The sequence below is a fragment of the Heterocephalus glaber genome, unplaced genomic scaffold (genome assembly GCF_053883595.1).
Source record: "Heterocephalus glaber isolate CG9 unplaced genomic scaffold, H.glaber_assembly_v1.0 deba00001442, whole genome shotgun sequence".
Taxonomy (NCBI): Eukaryota; Metazoa; Chordata; class Mammalia; order Rodentia; family Bathyergidae; genus Heterocephalus; species Heterocephalus glaber.
This window is the reverse complement of record NW_028258296.1, coordinates 27,267,882-27,283,259: the sequence shown is the minus strand read 5'-3', so window position 1 is coordinate 27,283,259 and position 15,378 is coordinate 27,267,882. Positions and strand designations below refer to the sequence as shown.

At 37.2% G+C, this 15,378-nt stretch overlaps 1 protein-coding gene and 1 pseudogene across 7 annotated transcripts in view; one reads left to right on the top strand and one right to left on the bottom strand.

Moving 5' to 3' along the window:
* Window positions 1-188: 188 nt before the first annotated feature.
* The window catches only part of CUNH1orf146 (chromosome unknown C1orf146 homolog), a 55,900-nt gene continuing 40,710 nt past the window's right edge, over window positions 189-15,378 (bottom strand). For 6 of the 7 annotated variants that reach the window (XM_004841275.3, XM_021255378.2, XM_021255380.2 and 3 more), the window contains 4 exons: window positions 3,382-3,475; window positions 1,602-1,770; window positions 1,142-1,220; window positions 189-462 (listed from right to left, as the gene is read on the bottom strand). In XM_004841275.3, the coding sequence (XP_004841332.1) occupies window positions 328-462; window positions 1,142-1,220; window positions 1,602-1,770; window positions 3,382-3,475 (477 nt within the window). In that variant the 3' untranslated portion in view covers window positions 189-327. Of the gene's footprint in view, window positions 463-1,141; window positions 1,221-1,601; window positions 1,771-3,381; window positions 3,476-11,429; window positions 11,643-15,378 lie in introns of those variants that run through there. The other variant, XM_021255382.2, reaches the window with a different exon arrangement.
* Window positions 11,530-13,050, top strand: LOC106009116 (glutamate dehydrogenase 1, mitochondrial-like; annotated as a pseudogene).

Sequence of the window (15,378 nt, the reverse complement as noted above, 5' to 3'; positions counted from 1 at the left end):
TGTGGAAAACCTGAGAGAGGGAGAAAGAGAGTTTTTCTTTTGTGCAAGGAACCGATTAGGAAATTCTGTATTTCAGTTCCTCTTATTTGTCCATCCAGCTTAATCTTTATCAAGAAACTGAATGAGTTTTATAATATAAATGTACTAATTACTTTTTAAACATAAAAGGAATAACAACTCAGCAAAACTAAAATAAAATGGCTTTTAATTGTATCCATGTTATTTTAAGTTAACATAAACATCTTTAAAGTAAATATATATTTAAATATAACTTAACAGGTCTGATTATTTTTATGTTCTTCCAAAAGAACACTTATAACTAGTTCTCTAATTTGGGTTAATTGAATCACTATTCAGTTTTATCTTTTGCAGTGTTTTCCAAACAGGACTTTGTTCTACAATGTAAGCTTTAGTTGTTATCATTCTATAGCAGACGCTATCCATATATGGTTTGGAGGTAGTCTGGAAGAAGATATAAATATGTAGCATTATTACAAAAATGAGATTTTTTTCAGGATCACATAAAAGAAAACTTTAATTTCAGTAAATATCTCATGATAACCTCTGAGATAAAAAATTACAATATATGAGTTATTAAGAGTAGTAAGAAAATATCTGATCTCTATCTTCAAGGAATTTCAAACATGCAAGCCAAAAGGAATAGTGCAATAATTACTTTAATGGGGATGTGTTCCAAGTGTGAGAATAAGGAAGACCTAACTCTGCCTAGGGAAGTTTTGGGGTTGGGGGGTATCTAGGCACATTTCATAGAGGAAAACAAGCAGGAAAAGATAGTGACCTAAGGGAGAACATTCCATTAAAAAATATGTTTGCACCCAGATTGTTATGATTGCAACCTGACCAATATTTTACATGAAGGAAGAGATAAGTAACCTATTGGCCCAGCACATGTACATATGGCCAAATGCTCTTGTGGCAAAATGAATCATAAGTGGGGTAGTGGCTACCAGAAGTAAATTTACAAGTTGAGTTCAGGAGTGGGAAGTAGTTGTATGTGTGAAAAAGCACTTCTCTGAGCTGAACAAAGCAGGGTATTTGTCAGTCTTGCTCAAGAGGGTGTGCAATCTGAAGCTAAACACCTGAAAACAGTATCATGTATCTTTTTCCCCAGGTGATTTACCTTAGCTATAGTGCACATAAGGTTGATAGCATTTGGTGTGTTGTGTACTGGAAGTATCCGTAATTTACTTCCCAGGAATCTGAAAAAGTAAAATCCTAAGTCATACAGACCATATACTTAACTGACATTTGTTCTCTTAAATAGGTATAATAAAGAGAGAAACCTCTATTGTTTACTATGTGTTTATTCATTCATGACCTGCCTTATATGACAGAGGATTTGAGGTGGTTTGATAACCAGAACTTAACTATTTACTTTTGGTCTTGCAGGAAAAGCCCATGAATCCACATGAACTCTGGCCACCCTAAATCATAGAACAGCTGTTTGTCCTGTTTCCTTAAATATGACAGGTTAACATTATAAAATTTTTCTTCTACCAAAACAAAATTCATCTGCCTGAATTAAGAACTGAAGTAAACACAACACACTATATTAAGTCTGTAGTGCTATTCTTCCATACCTCTGCTGAATCCTGAATATCAGTTTCCATTCTTCAGGCCCATAAAGAGCAGCAAACAGAACCAAAAAACTATTCCGGTGAATGTTAAGAAACTTCTCCATTTTGGTTAGAAATATTTCTTCAGCTGACATAATGCATTCGTTAGCATCCATCAATAAAAATGCAACTCCTAAAAAGGTGAATGTATAAAGTCACTTTTTCATACATAGCAGATTTTGTAAACAAAAGTCAAAATATAACTTCCTTTTTCTATAAGATGGGGATAAGAATTGTTAAGCTTGGGGGCCAGGGATTTAGCTCAGTGCTTTCGCCGCCTGCTGCGCAAGTGCAAGGACCCGAGTTCGATCGCCGGTGCCAAAAAAAAAAAAAAAAAAAGGAATTGTTAAGCTTGTCAGAAGGGTTAAATAATGTATATAAAGTGGCAAACAATTGTAGTAGGTCACCAAAAATGATTTCCTTTCCCCAGGAGGGCTCTCTGTTAAGCCAGAAAAAAAAATGAGTTTGAGGCTGGACCACTTTCAGCCTGGAGGTCTATTTCTAAGAGCTTTTGAAAGCATTTATCTCCCAAAACCTCTGCTATAGTAGAGGTAGTCACTTTCTTGTCACTGGGACAAAATACTTGGCATGAACAACTTAAAAGAGGAGAGGTGTGTTTTGGCTCATAGCTTTTAGAGGAGTCAGTCCATAGCCTCCTGGTTCTGAGGCAGAAAGGCCATGGTAGAAGGGTCAGCTGAAGGTAAGCTGCTCGCCCCATGGTGTCTGGGAACCACAGAAGGGAAAAGCCAGGGAGGGAGAAACACTCAGGTCATACCTCCAGTGAGCTGCCACTAATCAGATTCTACCTCCTAACAGTATATATACTTAGCTACTGAACTCATTAATGGATGAATCCACTGATGACTAGTGTCCCCATGATCCAATCACCTTCCACGAGCCCCACCTCTGAACACTTGAGGCTTTGGGAGGACATTCTATATCTAAATGATAACAACCTTTTTATCACCTCTATTATCTCCCAATCACAGGTAGAACTGCCCCCTTCCCATTGCCCCAGTTTTCTCTTACCCTAATCCCTGTGCTTTGCTTATGACTCTTAGTATTAGGATTTCAGGAAAATTTATTTGTCCCCAGATAGCTCTTTAAGTTAGTATTTATTCATATCCTAGTCAGTAAACTCATACAAAATTGTGAAAAACAATTTCATATATAGATTTGTATACAAATTTTGGTTGATGTGATGTTGGGCTCTATTAATATGGTTAATACTTTAATATTCTTTTTGTGTGTGAGGTTCTACAGGATTGAACTCAGGGGCACTCTACCACTGACCTATAGCCTTACCCCTTTTAAATAATTTTTTTTCTTGAGAAAGGTCTTGCTCAGTTCCCCAGGCAAGACTTGACCTTGCCATTCTCTCCTGCTTTAACCTTCCTCAGGGCTGGGATTACAGACATGCATCACCACGCCCAGCTAATATTCTTGATTGCTGGGAAAGTGGCTTTTTCTATTTTCATATTAGTTCCAAAGCAAATTAGGTGTCCCCATCCTCTACCACACTCCACTGGTTCAGCTTTATTTTAATATTTTTTATTTTAGGAATACTGTATATTCATTAATTGGACAAATACACTGCTTTTGCAGCAACAACAAAGTTTAACACACCTCTCCCAAAAGATAACACCTTAAATTATAAAATGGTGACCAAATTGAAAAAATTATTAAAATTTGTACTCATCTTCATAAGAAATTTAAATCAAAGCAGTGAGCAAATATACTGTACCAGAAAGAGAAAATAAAATTGATCCATTTTCCACTGAATCTGAATACCGAATCTTGTGGCTTTGATTTTCCAGAGCAGTTGCAATTTCATAATTCTTTAAAAGAATTTTCAGAAATACAAACATAAGACATGCTTACAACAATCTTTATTACAGCTAATTAAAAATTAAAAGTGTCATAGCTTATAACTATACCACTTAAAGATTTGATCATCAAAAGAGAAAATATGTAGAAAAAATTTTTAAAAGAAGAGCAAAAATATTTAGTACTACTGAAACACTAATTCTAAGTTTGGAAATGAGTTGGGATACTACAGCTACATTATTTGGGGACAGAAATTAACAGTATAAAACAACTAAACTAAGAGAACTAGGGCAAATGCAGACTTCTAAAAATAATGACCTTGGAACAGATTCTGACATGTACTAGTGAACAAGATGGGTTGTGCTGTGTTTCTTACATGGTGGATATAACCACAATGATCCAGACATACAGAATACACAGGAGACAACCAATTTTCCAATTCATTTGTTTATATTAGTTACTTTATTATACATTTATGAGTCAGAGCTGGGACAGTGCCCATACCTACAATCCCAGCTACTTGGGAAGCTGAGGCAGGAGAATCACAAGCCCAGGAGTTCAAGACCAGTATGAGCAACAGAGCAAGACCCCATCTCTAAATAAGTAAATAATAAGCCAGGAAACACATATGAAGACAGCACTACTTTCTTCTGGTTTTAAAACTAAACATTTCAAAATTCACCTCATTTCCTATTCTACCCAAGCATGATCATATTATCCAAGACACTAAATCTAAGTGGTTAATGGTATTTCCTAATTGGTTAAAACTCAAGCTTGTTAGTTTCAGGTAGATAAAAATCCCTTAGGCTAATTTTATTTTCTTCCTGAACATGTATATTTTAAGCTAATAGAAATTATATGTAAAATATATACTTCCTTTCCATCCTAATGAGAGTATTTTATGATACTTAGATCCTGACCTAGAGTTCAACTATGGTTCTTTTGTCTGTAGTTTTAAAATTGTACACTGCTTTCACCAATGGCAGATTAACTAATTTAGGCCAACTCTCCTGTTGAAAGCAACGTGAAAGACAGGACAATTTAAAGAAAAATTAAAATCTACTTCTATGCATCATAGAGCTAGCAGGAAAGAAAAAAGTGTAAGGCTAAAATCTATATAAAAATTCAAAGATCTGACCTCAGCATTTAGGCCATTTCTTCCCTGAGGGCATCTGCCAATTCAGGAAGAGACAGAAGAGAGCTGAATAGAGTTTCTGACAAAAGTAGAGCAACTCTCAATGGGAATGTAGCTCAGCTTCAAGCCATTTCAGTCCCTGAAATTGTATTAACAAGATAGTAAATTACTAGTACTCTAAGAATCTAGCAGAAGGACTCCCTAGAGCAAACTTTCTGAATTAGGTCTTCACAATCAGGTCTATTGAATTAACAGAACAAAGAAAACTATTTTAGTGACTATTTTCTCAATTCTCCTATAACTAGTGTCATTCTATACGTACATGATGTAAGTTAATTCATCATATAAAACAATTTAGGACTTGGGTGTTATATTTAGCAAATAAAAATACAGAATGCACATGTACATTTGAAGTATAAACAATAATGTAATTTTTTAGTATAAGTATATCCCATTCAATATTTGGGACATACTTAATATCTAAAATTCAAATTCTATGTTATGTCTGGCAAATAGGGCACTAGGGGGTTAATTCTCTTAAAAAATTAAGGCTTCTTTAGAGGAATATAACATTTTAGGCCTTGGATTATTTCTACAATTTTTCAAATACAAATTGCAACAAAATTTTTAAAAACGCAAAGAGATAAGAACACATGAAAGAAAATCATCAGAAATAATGTGTAATAGAAATAGGTCCATAGGGGATCCATATAGTAAAGCTAATAAAATACATACCTTAACATAACTACGCTTACTATGTTCAGAGAGATGAGAAGATGTTAACAAGGTTTTTTTTAGATAAGGTCTCACTATGTAGTTTATGTAGTTTAGGCTGATCTTGAACTCACTACGTAGCCCAGGTTAGCCTTGAACTCATGGCAATCCTCCTGCCTCTGCCTTCCAAGTGCTGGGATTACAAGCATGAGCCATCATGCCCAACAACATTGAGAATTTTGGCAAGGTATCAGAAAATATATAAAAGGATGTGAAAGAGGAAAGCTTCCTAAAATTTGAGTCAAACCTGTAAAATAGATAAAGCAGTATATCAAGCAGGCAAGAAAAAGGAAGGGGATAAAAGTGAGAAAAGCATAGACAAAAAATAACAGGGAAAAGTATTCAGATGTGAAAGTATAATTCTTATTTTATGAGTGCAAAAGATATACATAAGTAAGCTAATTTGGAAACAGTGTTGGGAATAACTAGAGACACATCATAATGACCCATACATACTATACTAATGAATTTCAGTCATATCCTATGGGGGTGCCAAATAAAAACAATGATAATAAAATAATAGAAGAAAATCATAAAATTAGAAAGTAGTAAATTGAGAAAATAGGAACTTTAAGCATTGATTTGTCAAAATAACCAGAAAGTTAAGACTAGATTTTCCAAAATACATTTCATGGACTATTACAGACCCATGAGAGTTGAAAAGATATTCCTTATTCAGGTAAGACTGGAAAATACTGAATATTATTTTTATTTCTTTGGGCATTTTGCAGTGCATTTGAGCCTATTAAAGGCTCTGAAGAGTAGTGTAATAAAAAATTATTTAACTGTTTATACCAGCATTCCAGGTAAAATCTATATAATAATCCTTTCTACATATGTTATATTCCTTTAAAACTGGTATAGTATCTAGAAAATCTATCCATGTGATATGAAGTATAGAAAAGGGCACTTAATAACTGATACAGAATTTATTAGGTAATTTAAAGGATGCCAATATGGAAAATTTCACTACAGAAATGGTGAATTTCAGAGTTCAATTTAAATCCACAACCTCTATGAAATGAGTAAATATTTGCAAGTATATTACTTATGAAAATATACTCATAATAAAGTATAAAACATAATAGAGCAAAACCATAGAAACCATTACTTTCCTACATTTCTAAATAGATTATGAACATGGGTAATGTAATAAGAATCTCCCCCAAAACTTTTTTTGGAGGGATGGGGATTGAACTCAGGGCCTTCCACATGCTAGGCAAATGCTCTACAACTGAGCTACCTGCCCAGAAAAATTCCTTTTTATCTCAAAGTACAAATAATTTCTAAACTACATAAAGTGCATAGGTACACAAGAAATAAAAGGAGTGATACAAAGGAAAACCACTCTATTCCACACAAAAATACAACAGAAAGAGAAAACCATAAGCTGGTTTTTAATAAATAATGATGTAAAATTAAAATACTAGCCAGACAAATTTCCAAAGGACAAGAATAAAAATCCACAACAACCAACTACTTTACTGAAGAAATGCAAAGAGTGATTATTTAGGTTCTTCTCAACAGACAACACAAAACATGCATTTAAAAATTGTGTAGTTATTTCTGATGAAGAGAAAAAAACATAAATTAAACTTAGATGAATATATATCTTATGTGAGGCTGGATGTATGCTTATATATATAAGTGAAAAGTGACAGCAATGATACAAAAGACAGAAGAAAGAATTAGCATTATTTTCTTAAGGCACTCACATTACCCATGAAGCAACAGTGTTATCTGAAAGTAGATTTGGATTAGTTGTAAATATATGTTGCAAATTCTAGGAAAAAACATAACTGATATGCTAAGAAAGGAGAGAAAAATTGAATACATAAAATGTTCAAGCAAAATTTCAAAAGGGAGAATTACAACAATAGAAGCAAGTAATAAAGCCAAAAACTGAAAACTAATAAATACAGTAGGTATATATGAAATCATGTTGAACATCACTGGTCTAAATGCAATAACTAAAAGAAATTATCAGGGTGGATTAAAAAATAAAGCCCAACTATATGTTGTAATAAGAAATTTATTTTACAAGCTCCAGTGGCACAATTGGTTAGCGCACAATACTTATACAGAAATTTATTGTAACTATAAAGGCACATATAGATTAGAAGTAAATGGATAAAGAAAAATATACCATACTAATACTAATAAAAAAAGCAGGAGTAGCTACATTCATTTCAGAGTGAAGTTTAAAGAAAGTTATCAAAGACAAAGAAGGTCATTAAATAATGATAGAGGGGTCAGTTCTCCAAGAAGACACAATCCTTAGTGTGTATGTATGTAACAACAGAGCATAAGTTATGTGAGACAAAAACCAATAAAACCACAAGGAGCAAGTTAAATTTACTGTTATAGTGGGAAATTTCAACATCCCTCTATGACAAATGGACAGATCTGACAAGCAGAAAATCACCAATTAACAATACAGATATTCTTCATTTAACAATTTTCCTGTTTAACAGCTGTTCATACTTACAACTGAGATGTGCTTTTTGGACTTAAAACTCACCACTCAAAAAAAAAAACAACTCACCATTCAGACTTATGACTCAACTTTTTTTTTTGATACAGCTCTGTACATCTTGTTTTTAGACCCTCAATGTCTTTTTTTTGGTACAGTATACCTTGTTTATATAGTATTGTAATTTCTGCTGATTATATGCTAGAATACCATGGTTTTATGTTTTGGTATGCATTACAGTATTGCATGTAAGAGTTATGTGAATAAAAGCAAAGTCATCAAGTTGGAGTTTCCTTTGACCATTTCTTTGTTCTGAATATTGTAATGTACATATGACATACAACTCATTTAGTGACCAATTTATGTAACCTAGTCACATGAATGTAAATTGGTCCTTAAACAAGGAGTGTCTGTATATGTAATTGATACCTACAGAATCCTTCATCCAACAATAGAATGCACTTTCTTCTCAAGTTCATACGGAGTATTCACTAGAACAGACTACATTTTGAGCCATAAAGCACACCTTAAAATTTTCTGCTCTCAGATCACAATGAAATTAAACTAGTTAGCATAACTGAAAAAACCCCAAAGTGTGTTAAACAACACACTTTCAAATAACACAAAGGAAAAAAGAAAATAGCCCAAGATATATTTTAAGATTTTGAAATATATGAAAACAACTTATCAAAAGTTGTAGGATACCATGAAAGTAGTGCTCAGAGGGAAATTTATAGCATTTAATGCATATATTAAAGATGAATAAAGATCTAAAATCAATAAATATAAGTTCTTACCTTAGAAAATTGAAAAAGAAGAGCAAATTAAATACGAACTAAGCAGACAAGAAGGAAAAAATAATTAATCTAGAGATCAATGAAACCAAATACAGGAAATCAATAGAGAAAAATCAATAAAACCAAAGCTAATTCTTTAAAAAGAATTTTTTTAAAAAATCAATAAAACGAGAAAGACCACAAATCACTAATATAGAAAATGAAAGAGGACATCACTATACATCTCATGAAAATTAAAAAGATAATAAGGGAATACTATGAACAACTCTATCCAAGCTTAAATACCCTTGTACCTACTAAGGAAATTAAATCAGTAATAGCCTTCCAAAACAGTAAGTACCAGGTCTATATAAGTTTACTAGTGAACTGGTGGGTTTCTTTCTCTTTCTTTCTTTTTCTTTTCTGTACAGCAGATTGACCCTACCCCTTTTTATTTTTCTGAGTCTTGTAAAATTGCACAGGCTGGCCTTAAACCTGCCTCAGCCTCCCAAACAGCTGAAATTACATGCACCAACACACTGAGCTCCCTAGTGATTTTTTAAAAACACTTGAGGAAGAAATTATAGCAATTCTTTCCAATTTCTTTCAGAGGACAGAAGTAAGGGGCATATTTCCTGACTCATTCTGTAAGGCCACCTATCTCAGTCACTTTCCTCTTCTCTGGGACAAAATATCTGACAACTGCCATTTAAAAGGAGGAGAGGTTTATTTTGACTTACACTTTTTAGAGACTGCAGTCCATAATAGGCTGCCCCAAGGCAAGACAGCATGGCAGAGGAGAGCTGCTTATCGATAGGAAGAGTTGCCCTCAGTGACCCACCTCTTCCAACCAGACCCCACTTTCTAACAGCAAGTCAGCTAGTCTCCCCCCATAATCCTTCCAAAAGCCCTGCCTAGGAGTGTAAGAGGGTCTTTGCAAACTCACAAGTTGTAAAGTGAAGACTTTGAGGAGAGACTCCCCAGGACATGCCCTCAAGACATCCTTTGTACTGTTCCAGTGTAAAGTACTTGGCTTCTTTTTAATATTAAGCAACCATCCTCTATTCCAACTTTACCGGGCCCAACTTTATAGGAGCTTCCTTTCTGGTGAAACTCACAACTTCTGAAATCACCCAACTGTGCATTCATTCTTGACTCTCAATGTAGAGCTGGCTAAAAGTCCCCAATTGTACTCAGGCCACAGCCTGAAATGTTGGGCTGCCTTGAAATTTTCTCAGATTAGTCTGCCACCCTTAATCTCAGTTTTCTGCCAAGTATTAGAACATGAACAAAATGAAGAAAAATTTTCTGCCAGAGCATAGCACACATGGTCTTGAGTCCAACTGCCGATGGAGTTCTTGTTCCCAACTCAATCCTTCTAAGCCTGGTCTGTATCCTTTATCTTTTTATCAGCATTTTGGTCTTCTGAGCTCTGACTAGAATCTCCCATCAAGTTCAGCTCACAGCATTCTAGGGCTGTTTCTCTAACCAACATCTCCAAACCTTTCCAAACTCCTCCCATGGACCAGTTCCAAAGGCTTCTGAACCACATGGTCAGTTAGTGTTACAGTTATGCACTATTTCTCTGGTACCTAAATCTGTCATAGTCACTTTCCTTGTTGCTGGGACAAAATACCTGACACACACAATTTGAGGAAGGAGAGGTGTATTTTGGCTCACACTATATAGAGGTTTCAGTCCATAGTGAGTAGCTTCAAAGCAGGATGGCATGGTGGAGGAGAGCTGCTTAGTGCATGGCAGACAGGAAGCAGAGAGTGAGGGTAGGAGCAGGGGAGGGAGATGAACCCTTCTGGATCACACCCTCAGTGACCTGCCTCTTGCCACCAGACCCCACCTTCTAACAGCAAGTCAGCTATACTGACCCATAATCCAATCACCTTCCCAAAGCCCCACCTACGAGCACAAGAAGCTCTTGGGGGACATCTAGATATACTGTAAACCATAATACTCCCATTATCTTAACACCCAAACTAAAGACATTATGAGAAAACTACAGACCATGAACATACATGCACAAATCCTCAAGGAAATAATCCAAACAAAGCAAATCTAACCAAACAATGTACAAATGATTTCATATCACAATTGAGTGGTATTTTTTTCCTAGGTTTGCAAAGTTGATTCAACATCTGAAAAGCAATTAATGTAACCCCTCATATCAATGAGATGAAAAAGAGGGGACGTAGCTCAGTAGTGCTGCACATGCCTGGCAAGTGCAAGGTCCTAAATTTGATCCCTGTCCCCCCCCCCCAAAAAAGAAAAAGAAAAATAACATGATCACATCTAATCATGTGGTAAAATCCAACACCCATTCACAATAAAAACTCTGTAAATTAGGAATAGAGGGGGACTACCTCAACTTGATGAAGAATATGTACAAAAAACCTACAGCTAAACTATGCTTAATAGTGAGAAACTTCAAGCTCTCCCATTAAGATAAGGAAGAAGTTGAGAATGTCCCATTTTACTGTTCCTTTTCAACATTGCACTGGAAGTCCTAGCTAAAGCAATATGACAAGATAAAGGAGGAAAAGAAATACAGGCTGAAAAGAGAGAAAATGGTCTTTGTTTACAGATGGCATAATGATTTATGTAGGAAATGAAAAATAGTTTGTGTAGAAAATATAAAAAAATTAACCAAGGAGGCCAAGCAAGGCTGTGGAGGCAGCAGAAGCCCAGTGTCCATGCCCAAAGCTTGTCCTCCCCTGGCAACAGTGGCAAGGGGAGGGGGCAGTCATGGGGCAGGGAGCTGCAGCTTAAAGGGGCAGTGAACATTAAGTGCTTACCTTTTGCTTCAGCATTGCTCACCCTTGCAGCAACCACAGCTGCCTGGGTGAGGTACTCCTGCCCTATGCCAGGCCGGCTGCACTGCTGGGTATTTGGGTAATGCACTACCTGCTGCTGCTGCCCACCTGGTACCACTACAGTGAGGCAAGTGGCTGAGTGCGAGGATGACCACAACTTCTTCAAGATGATGGAAAGCTTCTTTAATTGAGACACTAGCATTGTGGAGGACAAGCTGGCAGAGGACCTGCAGACCCATGAGAACAAGGAGTAGAGCATAACTTCACATGCCTGGCATCCTGTGCATCATCAAGCCCTGCAACCATGTGCTGAGCCTCTTTCCCTTCCAGCACAGCTCATAGGAGGTCATACAGGGCTATTGTGCCCAGCACAGCCAGCACCACAAGCCTTGCAAGGGAGGTATCCAGTACATCACTGATATGAGTGTAAATGAAGGGAAAGAGCTGGCTTTGCCAGTGACATACAAGTGTGTAGTGGTTGATGTACCAATTGCTGGGGTTAAAGCAGATATTAAAATCAGTCCCAAGAACTATAGGGACAATGAATTGGAAAAGATCACAAGAAGGTTCACCATGGAGCTAGCAAAGGGTTTTATTGGTCCTGGCACTGACTTGCCTGCCGCAGACATGAGCACCGGCAAGCAGATGTTCTGGATGGCAGACACCTATGCCAGCACCAAAGGTTGCTATGGTATTAATGCACACACCTGCATTACCAGGAAGGCCATCAGTCTCTGCTACCAGCCTTGGTGTTTTCTATAGAATTGAGAATTTCATCAATGAAGCACGAACATTTTAGGAATAACATCAGTCTTTAGAAATAAAACATTTGTTGTTTAGGGCTTTGGTAATGTGGTCCTGCACTCTATGAGATATTTACATCATTTTGGTGCTAAATGTGTTGGTGTTGGTGAAGCTAATAGGGGCATATACAATTTAGATGGTACTGACCCAAAAGAACTGGAAGATTTCAGGTGCAACATGGATCAACTCTGGGCTTTCCCAAGTCTACAAACGAAGTGTCTTGGAGGCTATGACATCAGATTCCTGTTGCCAGCGAGAAGCAGTTGACCAAATCCAACACACCCAGGATCAAAACCAAGATACTGCTAAAGGTACCAATGGACTGACCACTCTGGACACTGATAAGATTTTCCTGAAGAGGAACATTATGGTTACTCCAGATCTCTATTTGAATACCAGAGGAGGGACAGTATCTTACTTTGAGTGGCTGTAGAATCTAAATCTTGTTAGGTATGGCCAACTGACCTTCAAATATGAAAGGGATCCTAAGTACCACTTGTTCATGTCTGTTTAAGAGAGTTGAGAAAGAAAACTGAGGAGCATGGTAGAACTATTCCATGTTGGAACTATTCATACCAACAGCAGAGTTCGAGGACAGGAAATCAGAGGTATCAGAGAAAGACATCATGCACTCTGGCTTGGTCTACATGATGGATCATTCAGCCAAGCAAATCATGAACACAGCCATTAAGTACTTGGGCCTAAGAATAGCTACCATGTCAATGCCATCAAGAAAGTTTTCAGGGTATACAATGAAGTGGGTGTAACCATCATACAGATAAATCACAGCCAATTGTAACTGCCTCACCACCCTTTCCACCTGTAACTTCTGTAGCCTTATCACGAGTTTACATATAATCAGAACACTCTTTCTCATGACTCATTAGATATAGAATACTTTTCTCAACAAAATCAGCCAAATCAGTCAATCCAAATCAGCCCCTTAAGAAGAAGGAAAATAGGAGAAGCCTGTGGGGACCAGAGCAATGCAGTTTTGGGCAGGTCCTAGCCAGGGCCCTGCTCCAACTCCAGCAGCTAGGACCCTCAGGCCCAGCCAGAGGCCCACCTGGAAAAGAGCTGCTCAGGCACACAAGAAATAGCAGAGGCCTGCCCCAATACCATTGGTAAGTGTGCACAGATCCCAGTGAGAACCCCACAGGGACCAGAGTGGCACAGTTGCAGGCAGATTCTAGCCAAGGCCCCACCCCAAACCAGCAGTTGGGACCCACAAGCCAAGCCAAAGGCCCACCTGGAAAAGAGCTGCACAAGCAAACAAGCAACAGCCAGAGGCCCACCCAGCTTCCATCCCAAGTGTGCACAGGCCCCAGCCAGAACCCCACCTGGACAACAGGGCAGTGCAGGGACCCAGAAGGCCACCATTCTAAACCCAGGAATTGGCACAGAGGGGAGCAGCAGAGAAAAGGCTTCTCGGTGGTTGCTAAGAATTGAAGACCACTGGGTGAGCAAAAAGGCACCTCAACAAAGGCACAGCAGTCAGCATCTGTTGAAATGAGAAGACACGTAAACAAGTCTCAAAGCCAGGCTTCCAGATCACCTAAGGTAACCTGAAAGGGAAACGAACTAGAATGCTCTGATACTCAACCACCTGGACTCCCTGAACTAGCAACAAAAGAGGATCTGGAAAAAACGAAATCAGAAGTAATTTCTCAGATAACAACAGAAATTGTGTCCATAGTGCAAGACATAATCAATAAATATAGAGCAGACACAGATTAAAAAATAGAGGAGTTGAGGAACATGATGGAATCCCAACATAAGAAACAAATGGAATCCATAAAACAAATAAAAACCAATTTCCAGGAGATTAAAAACTCTATTGAGGGCTGAGTATTTAGCTCAGTGGTTCTTCCATCTGCCTAACAAGCATAAGGTCCCAAGTTTGATCCCCGGTACCAAAACAAAAAACAAACAAACAAACAGAAAAACCTCCATTGAAAGTTTATGCAGCAGAATGAGCCAATGGGAGGACAGAATTTCAGATATAGAAGATAAGATTGCAATTAGTGACCAGGAAAAGAAAAATTGCTTCAAAATTGTAAGGGAACATGAGAAATCAATCCAACAGCTACTAGACAATGCAAAGAATAATAACATAAGACTGATTGGAGTCAATGAAGAAACAGGAGAGAGTGGAGATGACATTAAAAAAGTTCACAGAAGTAATGGCAGAAAACTTCCCAAGCAGGGGAAAAGAACTTGACATACAGATAAGGGAGGCATATAGGACTCCAACTAACCTTGATCAAAAAAAAAAAAAAAGATCTGCACATAGGCATATAATAGTTAAGATTCCAGAAACGCAACAGAAGAACAAAATTCTACAAGCAGTTAGAGAAAAGAAACAAATCACATATAAAGGAAAGCCCATCAGAATCACAGCAGACTTCTCAACACAAACCCTCAAGGCAAGGAGAACGCGTGGAGTGATGTATTTCAAGCCCTAAAGGAAAACAGCCTTCAACCCAGATTGATGTACCCTGCAAAACTATCTTTCAAAATTGATGGAGAAATAAGATATTTTCATGACAAAGAGCACCTGAAGAACTTCATGAATACCAAGCCAGCACTCCAAAAAATTTTAGACAATATCCTAGGAAAAGGCAATGAGGCTCACAACCCAAGGAAGCTCAGGAGAATGAATCCACTGGGCATGACAAGAAATGAAAAGCAAAGGGGGAGGATCAAACAAAAAGAAAAACTCATGACAATGACAAGTCAATACGTTTCAGTTATAACCATCAATGTTAATGGTCTCAATTCACCAATCCAAAGAAATAGACTGGCAGAATGGGTGAAGAAGCAAGATCCAACAATATGATGCATACATAAAACACACTTAACTCAAAAAGAAACTCACAGACTGAAAGGTAAAGGGTGGAAAACAATACTCCATGCGACAGGAACCCCCAAAAAAGCAGGAGTAGCTATCCTCTTTGCAGATCAAGTGGATTTCAAACCAGCACTGATTAAGAGAGACAAAGAAGAGGGCTGAGGATTTAGCTCAGTGGTTTCACTGCCTGCTGTGCAAGCACAAGGACCCAAGTTCGATCCCTGGTACCAAAAAGAAAAACAAAAAACAAAACAATGTGTTTTTTTTTTTTTAAAA